Source organism: Seriola dumerili, unplaced genomic scaffold (assembly GCF_002260705.1).
Source record: "Seriola dumerili isolate Sdu_G_001 unplaced genomic scaffold, Sdu_1.0 BDQW01001344.1, whole genome shotgun sequence".
In the NCBI taxonomy this organism is placed as follows: domain Eukaryota; kingdom Metazoa; phylum Chordata; class Actinopteri; order Carangiformes; family Carangidae; genus Seriola; species Seriola dumerili.
In genome coordinates, this window is record NW_019175599.1 from 769,548 (window position 1) to 786,415 (window position 16,868).

General features: G+C 38.4%; 1 protein-coding gene and 1 non-coding gene across 3 annotated transcripts; both read left to right on the forward strand.

Moving 5' to 3' along the window:
- The first annotated feature begins 369 nt into the window (after positions 1–369).
- On the forward strand, positions 370–15,888 carry scn2b (sodium voltage-gated channel beta subunit 2). 2 transcript variants are annotated; one of them, XM_022767992.1, is made up of 6 exons: positions 370–595; positions 9,417–9,577; positions 9,757–9,973; positions 10,886–11,078; positions 11,720–11,787; positions 12,110–15,888. In XM_022767992.1, the coding sequence occupies exons 1-5, from the start codon at positions 520–522 to the stop codon at positions 11,727–11,729; spliced, it is 657 nt and encodes a 218-aa protein (XP_022623713.1). In that variant the 5' UTR covers positions 370–519; the 3' UTR covers positions 11,730–11,787; positions 12,110–15,888. The 2 variants fall into 2 exon arrangements, with proteins under 2 accessions (XP_022623713.1, XP_022623714.1); XM_022767993.1 differs by lacking the exons at positions 11,720–11,787; positions 12,110–15,888 and having other exon boundaries at positions 10,886–11,082.
- On the forward strand, positions 3,330–3,403 carry trnat-agu. The gene has a single exon. It is a non-coding gene; the product is annotated as a tRNA-Thr (tRNA).
- Positions 15,889–16,868: the final 980 nt, after the last annotated feature.

Genomic DNA, 16,868 nt, shown 5'->3' on the forward strand with positions numbered 1-16,868 from the left:
ATAACAAGAAATTGCCATGCAGAACTGTAAAACTAGGTTTAAAGTAATTTATAAACTGAATGACATCCACCAGAGCATTGTGATCCTCGTAGCCTATTTTGTATGGAAGATAACAGTAGACTACATTTGATGTTTTTCCATTCAACTTTTCACTTTTACACCCATTTTATCTATTCCTGTTTTTATCTTATTCATTGCTCTTTAGTATACTTTAGTATACTCATCTACTATCCCTATAAGTCATTAGTTTACACCTTATCTGTGAGGGAGACAGCCTCCCTCTTATTGGAGTGATCCCCCCTGCCCTCCCTTCTCAATCGCAAACAAAACCGACAACCACAAGATCAACCGCCATAAGGCTAAAGACACTGCCAGCCATGTCCTGCCTCTAAAACAAAAATACAGGGTTTTATTAGCATTTTAACGCATACACTAAGAGCAGACCTGCTTCTCTTTTTCTATATATATGTATATATATTTTTTCTAGAGATAACAAGAAAAAAACAAGAAGGAGAGAAAATGTCTTCCCCCGCGCAGGAGAGGAGCTGTGGCGTTCAGCTGCTGAGCGCGATGCTGCTGCTGCTCTCGCTCTCCGGTAAGAAACAAAAACAGTCATCGAAGCGATGATGCTCTGTTACATTGATTCGCGGATCAACAGCTCGATTGGATGATAGCCCTCGCACACTGCTCCACTCTTAGGCATTCTCCTGTCATTTATGAGACTCGATATATATATATATATATATGTGTGTGTGTGTGTGTGTGTGTGTGTGTGCGTGTGTGTGTGACAGAGAGGAAGAGAGAGGAGGCGGTAATGGGTGTAATGTGAGATGATTTCGGTTAATTGTTAGTAGGCTGTTCCCGCATTTAGCCAATTTGATCAGACCGTCCATTAAAACAAGACTGTTGTGGCCGTCTTTTAAGACTTTTAGCAAAACTGATTTGTGATCAGTTGTGTTAGTTCTGTAAGGTCTTATTTTCCTCATATGTCTCTGTTTAGCTTGTGTTGACAGCTAAATGAGCGCCCTGTTGTATCACAACCTTTAAACAGCGTTATGATGCACTACATAAAAATAAATATTGGCTTCGGCTGCACACAGAACCATAGTGCACTCTGGGGCTCTGTGACTCCGTGTTGTGAGAGATGGATAGAAATAGGCCCGTAATAAGGTGCTAACAATGTGCTGCAGATATTTATAGGCCATGTATTCAGTAGCAGGCTTATAAACCTGCATATGTGGTCACCTGTAATAGGTCTATGGATTTCTACATGAACGCATGAAACAGAGAGCAGATGTGAACAGGTTGATATCCAGCCCACACTGGTTCATGCTAATTCACAGATCAAAACACGCTTCCACAGTGTGACCCACATCTGATCAAACCCACAGCATCATTGCACAATTTCAGATGGGCCTTACCATAAAACCAGTGCTCTCCAGCCGATTTACAAACAAAGGCCAACCAGCAGTGTGCATAATTGAATAATAAATAATTAAATGCTACAGTAAAGCCACTTCCTGTCAATTTCAAAACTGTAACATGTATGTGCAACAAAAAAACTCATAAAACTCAACAAGAATGAAATCTTCCTGGTATTTTGATAAGGGAAATTAGTAAGTGATCATTTCTTGTGCAGAGACCGACACCACCGCCTGATGCCAACTTACTGACGAAATAATAGTAGCACACTAGTTTAGGAAACTGAGTTTAATGAAGGTAAGTCGTCGAATTAAACTTAACGATTTTATTGTGGGGTTTTGTCCCTCTTCACTGGGCGTCATATCCCAGCCAAGGTGAGATTATCAACCCGAGCAGGAAAGATAATGTTGGCTAGAGTCATCATGCTGGGAGAGAGATCATTCAGTGGTTGAACCAGAGGGTTAGTAGTTAGGGAGTGAAAGGTATGGCAGGGGCAGAGGAGTGGGATCATTTCATTATCTTTGATGGTTTTAGCATCTGAATTTTTATTTACAGTTATTATGTAATTTACACCACAAGGCGATCATTGAAGACTACATTTTCAAGCATGTAAAAATAAAGGAGAAAAAATATCAGGCATATTTTGGAAGATTGAATTTTCATCCAGTTTCATTGTCCTTTCAAAGCCATAGCTTACTGAATTTTGGGTTGAATGAGACTGTGAGGAAATACTTGGCCCAGCTTGATACCACACAAGCTAATGGAGTTGGGGAAATAGAGTTGAAATTTGTCTCCAAATGGTCCTTTTGTCTTCTTGTCTCATTGAATGTTGCAGTTCATTGGTTGGGTAATTATATAGGAGTGCTCACACAAGTGTATTTTTAGATGGTGTCAGCACCCTTGGCTTCTTCACCTATGCCAACTGAAAATAGATACCCAAAAGTTTACTGTTGCTGTGAAGATGGTTGCCCCTTTCTTTCTCTTTTCAACACAATGTAGCCTTTGCTAAATTAAAAATTAAAGATTACTACATTCCTCTTCAATTCGTATTTGTTAGCTGCTTAATTATCCAAATTAAAAAATATTACATAAAATACATTTAAAAAAAATACATCTTTCATAGGCATCATCACTTTGAAGTATCAAAAACAAAATCTTGTTACATTCTCAAATATCTGGACCCATTAGTCGACCGTAACTTTCTTTAATTTTAAATGTATATATATTCATATGTATTAAAAGTTTAGACTGTTATATGCCCCTATGCATCATGTCTGGACAAAAGATGTGGATCCAGACCCTGAGCTCTAAGGTCAACTAACTAAGGTCAGTAAAAGTAGCACTGCACACGTGGGAGCAAGGAGAAAAGTTTTTGCCACTCACAAGGCAGCATTTTATAGACTCATTTCCAATAAACCCACACACACTAACACTCCTTTCTGGGCATTTAAATCAGAGGAGAAAGCACTCAGTCACTCAGTTATGCAGTTTGATAGTAATTATGGTTACATTTTTTCTGTTGTTGTGGGTTGTCTATCAGAAGAGCACTAACTGTAGCAAAGTGTGGCAGGGTAGTATTCCAATCGACTGTGCGGTTATATTCCTTCTGCCCATTAGTATTATAACTTTCCTTAGCAACCACACTGTTGCAGTTATCACAGAGAGACACTAGAGGGCAGCAGCACACTTAGAAGAGAGGGCATGTAAGCCCAGTGCTAAATGCACTGGCATGGACTTCAAACAAGCCAAAGTGCAAACTTTGCATGTGCGTACAGAAGCACTGCATTACCACAGTTCAGTCAAAACTTTAATGTGACAACTACATTTGTGTTTTCTACTGCTCCAAACAGTTGACTTTGGACTCTAGCCAGCAGGCAGATATATCTGTGAAGTGGGAGCCAACCACCGGCGCTGTGGCTTAGTTGGTTAAAGCGCCTGTCTAGTAAACAGGAGATCCTGGGTTCGAATCCCAGCAGTGCCTTTTCTCCATAGAAGTACACTTCTATAGGTGTCAACATGCCATTCAGAAGAAGTGTAGTTTTATCTTGAAAACATTAATCCTAGCCTATGATTTAATACTCCTTTAATAAGAGTAACACTCTTAAGATACCCTCCTCAACAATTGAGCAACTAGCATTGTGAGACATATAGTTTAAAACAATGTAGCAAATCCTTGGTTGTAAAAAAGAAGTAAGTTACATTTAATTTAACGCCAATTCCAAATGTAAAAAGGTTTATATGGGTATATATAAAGGTATATATTATCTAACAATAAACCTTTTAAATTAAATTTTCTTTTACCCTTTTCACCTGCATTCCTGTATTGAACTATCACTATTTCACTTTTTTCCCCCTGCAGTCCCACTATATTATAGTATATTCACCTCTCTAGTACAGAATTATAAACTTCAGTAATTTTTCTAATGTGTTAAAAACTGAATTTGCGAAACAAATCACTTATGAGAGAAAATGAGCAAAAAAGGAAAGCTGCTGATGTTTCCTTGTTTTTTAGATGTCAATGGAACCAGGTTTTCTCTTCAGATTCCCATTCAGGAGATATAAATTGAAGTGAAATTTGGTGAACAATGAATTGAAACTTAACTGATGTACATTGACATTGAGTTTACTCTGCTGATAATGTTTAACACTACCACCATCAAAACTAGAGGCCTTAGTGTACCTTTATGTCCATCTGTGTACGTCTGATTCCAGATGTAGATTCAACTCAAACGCTGTAAGTGCTTTTTGAAGGTTTAAAATGTACTGTATGTTGAAGCAGCCAGACTTTGTGACTCTGCTATAAGTAGACCAACTGTCGATAATGCATAAGAGTGAAAGACTGGAGGGGAGAGGAGGACAGGGAACGCAAAGTTCCTTTCAACTCTAACTCAGTCTGGTCAATACTTTCCTTGTTTGGTATTTTCAGTATTGATCATAAATGAGATTTTAAAAGGAGTACGGGTTGGTGCAGTTATTATGCCTGTAACACACCATGGTGAAATAAGGTCAGTATGCTGGATAATGCATCCCTGTCTCCCACATGTAGCGGTGTTCACTCAACACTAATATTGCAGTGACATATCGATAACAAACAAAGATTCTGCAGGCTCACACAGTACTGTTTGTGTTTATAACTTTATCCCTATCCCAGTCTAGTCATGACATAATCAGAGAAAAGCTTTTCCATCCCACAGGATTCCTGCAACTCCTCCATGAATCCCTGACAGATGTTATATTTTTTGTAGGGAGCTGTATTGATTTCTGACTGCCCCCGCTTCTGGCACCTGAGGGTAGCGTGGTGCAGTGTGCAGAATGCAGTGCTACTTTCTCCAAAGCAGGGGGCAGTAGAGCTGAGCCCAACAGAACACAACTGAATCACAACTAAACAATTCCAAAACTGCAAGAATTTAAAAGACAGCATACAGCGGTCAACATATCAGCCACAAAAAATAGATTTGTGCGGTAAAGCTGCAAATATAAAACTAATGATTCACGTTTGCACCAGTCTTCTTCTGGTGTTAAGAGGCAAAAGCAAAAACAATGCTCTGTGCTGCTTGAGCAATACTTCTTGCTCTCTTTCCTCCCATTTGCATTCAAATTTGTGGAGAGCTGCCAAAATACCAAATGGACAATTGGAATTTGTCAACTGTTATACTTGGCACCACAGCGGTGAAGTTGAAGCGAAGTGAGTTACAAACAATGCGTCATCCCTCTCTAAACTAACAAACCTCCAACACAATTCATTTTTTTACCTGTGGCATAGAAAACCAAACGTCCAGCTCTTCTTCATCAGACTCTGTCCCCCTGACTGCAGCCTGGCACTTAAAAAAATTCAACAAGCAATCTGAGACCACATCTGGTGTTATGGCCTAACTCCTTGTGGTGCAATCATCATTAAGCTAACGATTCTGGGGACACATATGACATTTACAAGTGCTCCCAGTTAGAGTGGGTTGTACTGTAGAGGCAGGTTCTGAAGGAGGTAAAGGTCAGAGTCAAAAACAAAAAACATTAGGACTCTGTCTGAAACTGCAAAAAGCAGCAGCTACCATTTAGTGTTGCTCAGCACTCTATAGATAGGACAAAAAAACAAACTTATCAAGCAGGAGGTTACCCATTTGATAACCCTGAACTGTCAACCCACTCAAGACCAGCATTTATGCCATCACACCACTCAGGACCTGTACCTATCATACCTTAAATACAGTAAGAATCATCCTCATCACCAGAACATGCAAGTGGTGGTGCTTTTAGGGCTTGTATTCAGTCCTAGTAAATTATTGTTTTGGAACCTCCTCTAAATACTTGGCTGCAGCCCTTTGTGCCCTAAAGCAGCTTTAAATCACTTTCAGAAGAGACCTTCAAAGAATGCTGTCAGTGATTTCAAATTGGTCTTCAAATTGGTCTTCAGGTCTTATTGCCTCCCTTTTTTTACATTTATACAAATTGGAACATTATATTTTTTTACCTCATAGATATAATGATTTGCAGTACCATCTGGTACCAATGAGGCAGGCAAATAGGCTTTACCCTTGTTACACCAGCTCTTTTAAATTAAAACTGATAGGATTACATGTATATGTAAAGCCTAATGAAAATGTGGTCATGCGGAGTAGGAAAAGAGGAATGGGGAGGGCAGGGAAGGATGATGTAACAGACCTACCTACGTTTTACCTTTTTTTCTGCATTGACCTTGTGAGAGAAGCAAACAATGGAGAAAAAAAGAAGGACGTAAGAGAGAATTGCATGGAGTGCTGAAAAGCGTAGATGGGGAGAGACAGAAAAACTGTAATATAGAGGGTAGTAGAGGGGTCAGACAGAAGAGGTACTAGGAAAGAGGCGTGAGAGGTAGCAAGAGAGGTGGATAAAGATGGGAGAGGAAAGAGGGAGGGGCAGAGAGAGGGAGGAGTCGCATGAGGCTGCTTCACTGCAGTATTTCATCTGTTAGCAAGTCTCTGTCTCTCTCTACGTCTCTGCATCTGCCTCTCTTTCTCACCATCCACAGGACTGCTGAGTCAGCAGGAGCCTGTATCAAACTGTTTTTCACATCGTATATCTCTGTACAACTTCCAGAAGCAAAGGCACATATGTGTATAGAGTGTGTGTGTGTTTGTGGCAGGGACAGTGGTGTCAGCTTGAAAGTGTCAGTGTTAGCTATATGTACAGAGAGGTCAGTATGCAGGGATGACATTGACATAGCACAGCTAGCATGCTTAGCTCACTGCTGACAGTACACACCTTGTGGGATTACATGTATGAATTTGCATGTGTGTGTTTATTTGAGATTGAGAGAGCAAGAAACAGGTGCTTCGCTGCATCACAAGACACCTGCCTGTGGTGAACTGTGCATGGAAAATTTGGTGCGTTTGTGTGTGTGTGTGTGTGTGTGTAAATTATACATATGGACGGTGGGTGGGGATGGGGATGTAGCAAGTGCGTGTGTGTGTGTGTGTATATGTGTGTGTGTGTGTGTGTGTGGTGCAGAGAGGCAGGCCTGTGGAGTGGTGCAGCAGCAGTGGGAAGGGAGCCAGAAACACCCGACTGCAGAGGAGAGAATGGTGCAGAGTCCCATCACACACACACACACACACACACACACACACACACACACACACACACACACACACACACACACACACACACACACACACAAACACACACACTGAGAGAGAGAGACAGAGATTCTGTCTGGGGAGTGTAAACCCATGCCGAGACATAATGCTAGAGGGGAGGAGGAAACTAAACAATACTTTTATTTCATTTCAAGTTATATCAAGGCGTATGCTTTTGACTTTCATTTTGGAATGTTAAACTCAATATATTTCCTAAAGTGGCTTAGTGGAGGGGTCTATGCACTTTTCTAACAGAGTCTCTAGGTACTATTGTACAAAACCTATCATGATGATGAGATTCTCTTTCAGTGTTCCAGATATACTATCCTGCCATGCTGACAACTTAATCAACTGCAGAGATTGTAATTACTTTGAATACACTTCACACAATAAGTTAAACATATTCCTTCAATCGATAAAAACATGCTTTTAAAAATCACATTCCCACAACACATGAGTGACACTCACTAACTGCACTTAATTCAACTGCTTCCGGGCCAAATTTCGTTCATGCCAGATCACAGCGCCAAAAATGATCATGCCCCAGTTTCATCAAAGTTTCATCAAAATCATATCCATGATAACTGAAATGTTACATTTGACTGCCATCAGTCTGTTATTTTTAACGGTTTTTTAGGACACAGTTTTGATGATTTAAACAACACATACACAAAAACACTACAATGAAAATATGGCATCAATTTCATCTGAGTCTGAATGTTTAAGGATCTCTTCTTCTAAGTTTTTGCTGTTGCTTAGCCAACATTAGCATTAACAGCTGTTTTCTTTCCAGTCTAGCAGAAATGTTGCAAGTTCAGCTACAAACTTCATTTCTTTACCCGACAAGAGCTGTCTCCAGTGGGGGAAATAAACCCTCTGGTTTTGCTTCTATTTCTATCACTGTTTTTCTTCTACTGAAGTTAGCATGCTAACAAGCTAGCTCTGGCCCAGTTGGCCTGTCTCATCACTTTCCGATACTGAGTCACTGTAGAGTTTAAGCTGCCCTTTGCGCTGCTCAGAGGGCGTATTATAACCTCTTGTCTTCTAAATGCAATGATGGCCAAAGTTCCTGCAAATAAACAGTTGTAAACAGCTGTTAATGCTAACGTTGGCTATGTAGCAATAGTAAAACTTACAAATAGCTCCATTAAACCTGCTTACAATGATACAGTGAAAAACAATGCATCATGGCCACCACTACACTGATTATCCATATTATTCCATACATGGGCTTTGACATATTTTTGACATAACCTTAATTTATATAATTCATGCCACATACATAATTTGGCATAATTACAACATAACCTTATTCAAGGTGAAAAATACAATTCAATCACTACCTGCTACATTTCAATGTAAAAAAAAAAAAAACAACAGCTTTAAAACTGAAATCCCTGTGTTGGATGTCACATTTTCAAGCAGCATCACATAACTAGACAGAAATGATGTTTAAGCTCCCAGCAAAAATGGTGTTGTTCTTGTCTCTGTTTTTTCTCTTGACATAGCCATTGCTTGGAAAATGCAATATGCAAATCCATTTATGAAATATAGGCTCTTGCTGTAGATTTTAATAGATTAAACAAACAACACCACTTTCTGCGTGCTATGTTTTGAACAGACAGTACACAGCAGGCATGTTGCTTGATCTACAGCCACCTTGCAGGACTTGCCACATTTAAATCTGTTCTGTGAGTTGAAGAATTCACATCAAATGACTGTCAGCCTAAAAGACAGCACTCTCCAGATGGAGTGCAGAAGAACAGTCAGCAGTTTCATGGAGAAACACATCCCCATTACAGTACGTATTGGCAAGTTTAAACTGCTGGGAAACTGCACATTTTACTTCTTTTTTTTAACGTTGTTTTGCAGTATGTGCAGTTAAACACAAAGCTCTAAAATATTCTAGTTTTGGGTATTTAATCAGAAACCTATAGATGAGGCTAAATGAGGTACTACACCATACACCACATCGGCGGTGTGAACTTCATTTGCTCTACACAACTTTGACTACAGTCACAAATCTAACGTCCCTGGACTCACACTGACTAATTCAAAAGACAATTTCTACTTTCCACTGACTTTACCTGGAGACTAGTGATTTTACTTTTGGCATGGAGTATCTCCTCATACCTAAACTTGTGCAAGGAATTTCCTTTTCAGTATTTAGATTTATCTTCTTTTTATATGTCTTAATCAATTACATTAATAAACACTATCTACCAATCTGTTGTTGAGATCCATCATTTTCTGATGTAAAAATACGCATCAGTAATGGTCTTACTCATGGCAAATATTTTGTCAAATTTATTTCAGTCTTTACCACTCAGATATTTTATTGTTGTTGCTGCTTATTACCATTGTTGTTGTTTTTATTTATAGGTTGTTCAAGCATGGATGTGCTCGTGGCCAATTCCATTAATGCATTGAATGGAACAACTGTCAAAATCCCCTGCACATTCACTTCCTGCTACAGGATGGATACTACCAAATTTTCCATGAACTGGACCTACCAAGAAACACTCAACGATACAGAGGAGATGGTAAAATGACTAGTCTTTGCATAATTAAAAACCCCTAAAACTTGGGGTACCTACATCTTAAATCTCTAAGCCAGTTATAAACTCTCTCTCTCTCTCTCTCTCTCTCTCTCTCTCTCTCTATCTATCTCTCTCTCTCTCTCTCTCTCTCTCCCCCTCTCTCTCTCTTTGTCACTCCATAGTTTATGACATACTATAAGAAAAAAGGGATGGTGCCTCTGCGTTCAGACCGGTTTGGAGAGCGTGTCATGTTTGCTGGGAACCTGGATAAGAATGATCTGTCAATCACCCTATCAGATGTTCAGGTGGAGGATGTGGGAATTTACAACTGCTATGTGAGAAACCCCCCAGACCGCATCCAGGGACATGGCGTCATACAGCTCAATGTTGTCACTGAACGTAAGATACTAACCCTAACTTCTGAAGATACAAAACTGTAATAGTCTATAAATCCTAACCCTTTCCTTAAAGATACACTTACTGTTTTAATTGGGCAACTCAACGCTTATCCAAAATCCAGACATGCATTTTTGAGGTAGAGTGCTAGTGAGAAATATGTAGCATTGGATGTCTAGTATTGGGTGAATTTTGACTCACTGTGTCACTAATTTTATTCCCTCTTTCACAGACTTTATTTATGTGATGACCTTTTGAGCAGAACATTCATTGGCTGTTACATTAAGCATCTTCTGGGTCTAAATCAAGCATTTATAATATTTGTGGCTCATGAATAATTTCCATACTTGCACCAACATATGGCTAAAAGACAAATTGTTAGGCAAGATTAGCTGTTTATGCTGCAGTATAAGTCGATAGAAGCTACAAATGGACAAAATGAATAACATAACATTTAAAGACTGAAAAAAACTGAACCCGAAATATGGACTTATTAAAGACATTTCCTCTAAATATGACATACTGTATGAGCTGTCAACAGGGACGTGAAAATTAGCATCATTTGCTTGTGTTTTGGAGTGCACCGATCTCTCTTGGCCACCGTACATTAAGGATAAATGCTATACAATAATTCTAACATACTCTGTGTGTTTCCTGACGCACAAGGACCTAGTGGTGATGAGTCAGCTCTTTACTTATTAATGACCAACAAGAGGTAGAACTTAGTCCCTCAGCATCTCTCTCTCCAACTCATGCACACACTCGCATACACACACTCACGCATATGACACAGGCTAACTCAGCAGCACTTTCTTTCTTTCCACTCTGTTTAATCAGCCCAGTAGAGCTTTCAGCCAGCACTGCACTTGTCTCCATCCTTTGTCTAAAAAATATTTAACCCGCTCCTCTCCTCAGTTCCCCCTCCAAGGGATTCAACTATAGCAGTTGCGATTGGGGCATCAGTGGGCGGAGCATTGGCACTGCTGATCCTTTCCATGGTGGTAGTGAAATGTCTTCGTCGACACCGGAAACAGGAGCTGATTTCGGAAGAGAAGATGGAGGAGGAGGGAAAACTGGAGGCTGAGGGTGTTGCAGAGGAGGGAACCAAGTAAGAAATCTCACCATAACATCTTTAATCAATTAATCAATACTCAATCAGAAAACGTGAGTAGGACCAGGGTCAATAAGTAGCAATTGATATGCCACTTTAGTTTCAGTGGCACAAGCAAATTATCAATGGTACACTCAATTAGTATGCAGCTACTGGTCTAGTGGCATATGCCATTTATAAGCAAAATGTCCTTTTAGTTCTGGCAGATACCACTAGCATATACTGATTTTTACTGCCATATTCCACTGGTGATTATGATATGCCATCACTGTGTTGCAATTACAAACAAATCTTACTAACATATGCCACTGCTAATTTAATTTAAACCTATCTGCCACATGCCACTCAAACAACATGTCAGTGATGGCCCACTGATAGATACTACTTCTACATTAAACAATTTAAAGAAAAAAATGTGTTATAGTGCAAGTTTTATTGACTGAAGTCCTGCTATATACAACAGTTTCTGGCCACAATATTATTTGCACAAAAGAAAAACCACACAGCTCAGACATTACTATGGCTGAAGCACCTTCCTTCTCTTCTATAATTGAATTACAAACCACAAAACTTCTCTCTATTGACTGAAAGCTAACCTGTTGTCATGATGTTGGGCATCTCTTCTTGTATATTTATAGACAACCATAGCTGGGTATTGTGATTGATCCAGGAGAATGTGGAGCTCTCACCCCCAACACCTCCTCTGGTAAATACATGCTCATGTCTACCAGTCTTGACTGTTGTTGTTGACTTCCATGAACACCATGTCTATCATAGAGCTTAGCAAAGTACCAGTCAAATATAAAGGACAAGACATTGGTGTATTTGCAAGTTGCATGCTACACTAGGAATAGCAGAAAAATGGTAATCTTCTCTCTGTATGTATACCAAATGTGTGTGTATGGGTGCATGTTTTTCTGCACCCATGTTATGCCCCAGATCTCTGTACCTGTTGGCTTTATCTCTAGAGAGGTTTATTTATTGGGGCATCTATCAAGCATTTTACTAGTTTCTCTGTTTTCTTTCAGATGTGTACCCCCCTCCCGAAGATCTATCGTAAACACTGCTTGAATCATTGTCCACTGATACTTCCATCTCCTCTGCATGTGTGTGTGTGCCGTAGCACACAAGTGTGCTGGTTCGTGTGTATGTGTGTGTAGCGTGCGTACTGAATGTGTCTATGTGTGCGTGCCTAATTCCATATGTCTGTGTGAGATCTTGTGTGTCTTTTTCCATGAAATAAGGCAGGGAACACTTTTCTGCAGCTTAACCACAAACTGCATATTAGGTTTTCATAGCAACAAGTCAATATCAAGCATAAGCATTAGAGGTCTCATGATAAGCGATGGCATTTTCATAGCACACTATAGGCTAGGGCTGGGCGGTATGACCTAAAACATATACCATGGTATATTTTGAATATGGAATGGCAACAATACCACAGCATCACAACCTCTAATTTTAGCTCTCAAGCTTTAATAGCAATTCAGTCCAGGGCTTTGGGACTGTTTATTGCCTGAAGTCCATTATTAACCGACTATTTAAACTTAAAAGTGGTTGTAGAGGCAGAGCTTCATAGCTGATAGAAGTTAAAAGCCTATCACACTGCAGAGCAGATGTTGTTGTTGTGTGTATCTGTTGTGTGATGGGATGCCGTCTGCTCCACTGTCTCACAACAGCTGCAGTCCAGCTTTGGGATTTTGTTTTGGGTGAAGTGTTTTGGTTTAACATACTGTGAATCCATTGCCTTAATGCCATGTTTCCCTGGGTACCATGTCTTAACATAGCTGCAGACATAATGCATGTGTGGTGTCCTTCCACATGTGCTTTTGCGAAATTATGTCTACATGTCTAAATGGTGTCAACTTCAAACATTCCTTAAAGGCATGGAGGTTTTTATAGCAAAAACAGTTGCCCTGCATAATGACTTGTTACAATAGGAAAAGCACAGATACTGCTAATCACATAAATGCTGGCTCTGTTTTATTCAAGTGTGACACTAGCTGTGTCAGAAATCACTGCCTATTTAGTATATAGTGCACTATATTCAGCCTTCACCATTTTCTTTGTATGTGTAAAATGTAGTCACTATATAGTGCCCCCCAAAAAATCCCACAATGGAACAAAAAGTAGTGACAATACATTGTGTCTTATTTTGAAAAAGTGAAATTTATAGTCCAATAACATTAGTTTTTGGTAACACAAAATTTATTTTCATTCAAGTTTCTTAAATTTCCAAGTGTAGAATGAACAATTATATGAATGAATGTGAGAGCCGGTGTGACATTGAGTCAGCATGCACAATACCAGGACCCTGAACTTGAAGCAGCTAAATGGAGTTCAGCCATTAATCATTTTATTATTTACACCTGTGCTTTTTCTTCTGTGATAAGTCAGAAAGTCTTCTGTGCAAAGGGCAGGTGATGTTATCCAATTATCTCTTGGTCTTGCCTGTGTCTTTTATTTGTTTTTTTTTATTCATTCATTTTAGTTAACAATCAAAAGTGTTTTTTTAGTGTAAAAGTTGTATGCTTGCTCTCAGTGACACAAATAAGGGCAACTGCATTGGTTATAATGTGGTGAGTTGTAGTGATGCTTTCAGAGCACTTCATGTGACCTTATATTTATTTAATTCAGAACAAACAGCATAGCCAAATATATATACATACATATATATATATATATATATATATATATATATGTATTGTTGTCATTATAGGTTATACCATCCACCCCTATACTGGGTACTTGATCATCCAGCCTGGCCTTGTACAAAGGTTTGACATGTTAGTGAACCTGATACAGAGGTTGCAGTAGCAGGCACAGATTTCAGTTCAGTCTAGCAAGGGTTACAATTAGTCTTCATTCTTTAAGAGCATACAATACTTGCAATATTTGTAACTGCAATACATCGTACTACCATTTGCACATACTGCATAGGAAAAACAGTGACAGTGTTGAGCTTTCCTCTCAGAATATTTCCCTACAATACAAATAAAGCGGGAACTGGAGGACTATGAGGTTCAAGATAAAATGAGGTGAATTATTGTTGACTACATGAGTCAAAAACATATCAAAGACAATTTAAAGTGAAAATCTCACATTGCACCCACAATCATATAAGTCATGTTCATGTTAGCCTGTATTTATAATTATAGAGATAGAAATAAAGGCTGCCTAAACAGAGACCTACACAGACAACAGTAGCACAACAACAACAATAACCTTTACCATGACCCATATCACACGCAGATAAGAGCCGAGTCCCACTAAAGACTAATTTAGGAAGTAATACTAAACAATGATCGTAATTAAAATATAAGATGTTTATATTTATGACTGACAGAGAACAGCTTATTGATGAATGTTTGGTTTGGTTAGTGTCTCCCTATAAATTGTAGTTGTTGTATCCACCTAACAAGTAGAATATGTTATTTTGGTTAAATGATGCCTGTACAATGTACTATAGTGCCATGAATGCATGTCAAACAATGCATATCAAAAAGAAAAATGTAATTAAAGAAAGTGAGAAAAATCTGTTCTGTTAGTTTTCCCAAAAACACACAGTAATGTCAGTCAGCATGTTTAAGATGGTGTCATTTTTTATTAAATATTATGATACCTGATTTTCATTTTTAATTTAATTTTGATACATGCGTATGTATATATATATATTTTTTTTTTTTTGCTTGTGTATATCATTTATAGCGTGTCAGAGGTATTTGGTTGCAATTTGATATAATTAATTTGTCTCCTGTTAACTATCAATAAACAGCTAAATCTTATATATTTCATATCATGAAAAAAGCATCCATACAAGCTCTTAAAATCTAAATCTTTTTACTCGTATTTCAACCAGAGTCCAGCTGGAACCAGAGATTTTTATGCATTTTAAAGCCATTGCACCTAGATACAATACACTTTTTTGTGTCTATTTTAAAGCAGATTAACATATTAAAAGTTGTAAGGATACAAGTTTTAAACCTTATATTCTAGCTCTTTCTCCAAAGTAATGCCTTTACCTCAACAGTGGTGTTTAAAACTGTAGATATTGTTTTGCACATTAACACATTGACACCTAAATATAATCATTATGGAGAGCATGTAAATATAAAGGAAATGGGGAACACATATAAAGCTAACCTTATCAAGATGGTATATTGGAATGTGGCTGTTATAACAGAAATATGGCATGGGATTGTATGGTTAAATGGGAAACGTATCAGTAGTGTACTTATTTGATCATTTATTTGGTTGGAGCACCTTGAATGTTACAAAATATATATATTCTCTTTAAAAAAAAATACTGAATCACTATTTAATGTCACTTACATGTTATAGCATGTGAGCTTTGTTAATCTCTGAATGTCCTATGATGTTTTAACTACAACAGGCCAGTTGTGTCTGTGCTACCTGTGATGTGTCAAGCTGGTTAGCTATGTCATCAAGCTATTGGAGGGTCGATAGTGCTTCTATATTTGGTGGCTGGGGCATTGCTGGTTTTTGACATTGTTAAAAAAAAACTGTGTACAGGTCTGTGTTTAGGCCTATTACTTAATTAGGGTCTTTTAATGGTTTTTGTCATTTATGATTTTATAATCTATGTTTTCCAAAACTAAATGTGATGTATTGTGTGATTTCCTGACATATCAAAAGTGCATCTTTTGCATCAAAATAATATAAAATTCACAATTACATGTTGCTCTGTAATCATCGATAAAGCTAGTGGTAATTTAAAGGAGCTATTTGTTAGTTTTGCTATTGCTACATAACTAAGTTAGCATTAACAGCTGTTTACTTCCCAGGTACGCCAAGAGGTTCAGCCATCATTGCATTTACAATACAAGAGGTTATAGTATGCCCTCTGAGCACTACTTCTTCAGGGCAGCCTTGACATTACGGTGATTTGGTTTCGAAGCATTAAGACCGGGCCTAGCTGGTTTGCGTGGTAAATTCAATAGAAGAAAGGATGTGATAGAATAGAAACAAAAAAAAAGGATTGCTTTTCACTGCTGGAGACAACGCTTTGTGTGTGAAGGAATGAAATTTGATGCAGAACTTGCAATGTTTCTTCTAGCCTGATAAGTAAACAGCTGTTAATGCTAACGTTAGCTATGTAACAATAGCAAAACTTACAAATAACTCCTTTGAAACAATCATGCTGTGAAGAACAAAAATAAAGTGGCGGTTTATTGGCATTTACAGAGTTGTTTGGTTGGGAGAGCCCTAGTTCTGACACATTTCCTGAGACATTGCTGTCTGTGTGTGATCATGCATGTTTAAGTTGCAGGGTTTGGGTGATAGACCCATAAGGTGATGACACGTAAACACTTGGGGCAAATTTGGTTTGCAGTTTTTACCAGGAAGGTTTTGTTGTTAACATGAAGTCATACACACTACTGTATATATTATCTAGTCTGTTTGTCATTCAGAGGCAATTAAACAAAGAAAAACATTAATATCATGTTCTAGACAGATTTATCGGTGTACATCACTGTTTCCCACCTTTGGCTATGAAATTTGCCCTGAATAGTTGCTCTTGTATCACTTTAAATGTTAGTGGACACCAAACTAATGCTTGCACTGTGCTGCCTCTGAAAAAGCAGCTGCCATTATATTATGTATTTTAAATAAAGATGATTTAGGAAAATATCTGTTTGTCTGTACTTTATTTTTTTTTCATCCAATCATCAAGGGGCTGGAGCCATTCCCAGATCAGATTGGTCAGAAAGCAGGGAACACCACTGCACACCACCAGTCTATCACTGGACTGACAAATATTGGAAA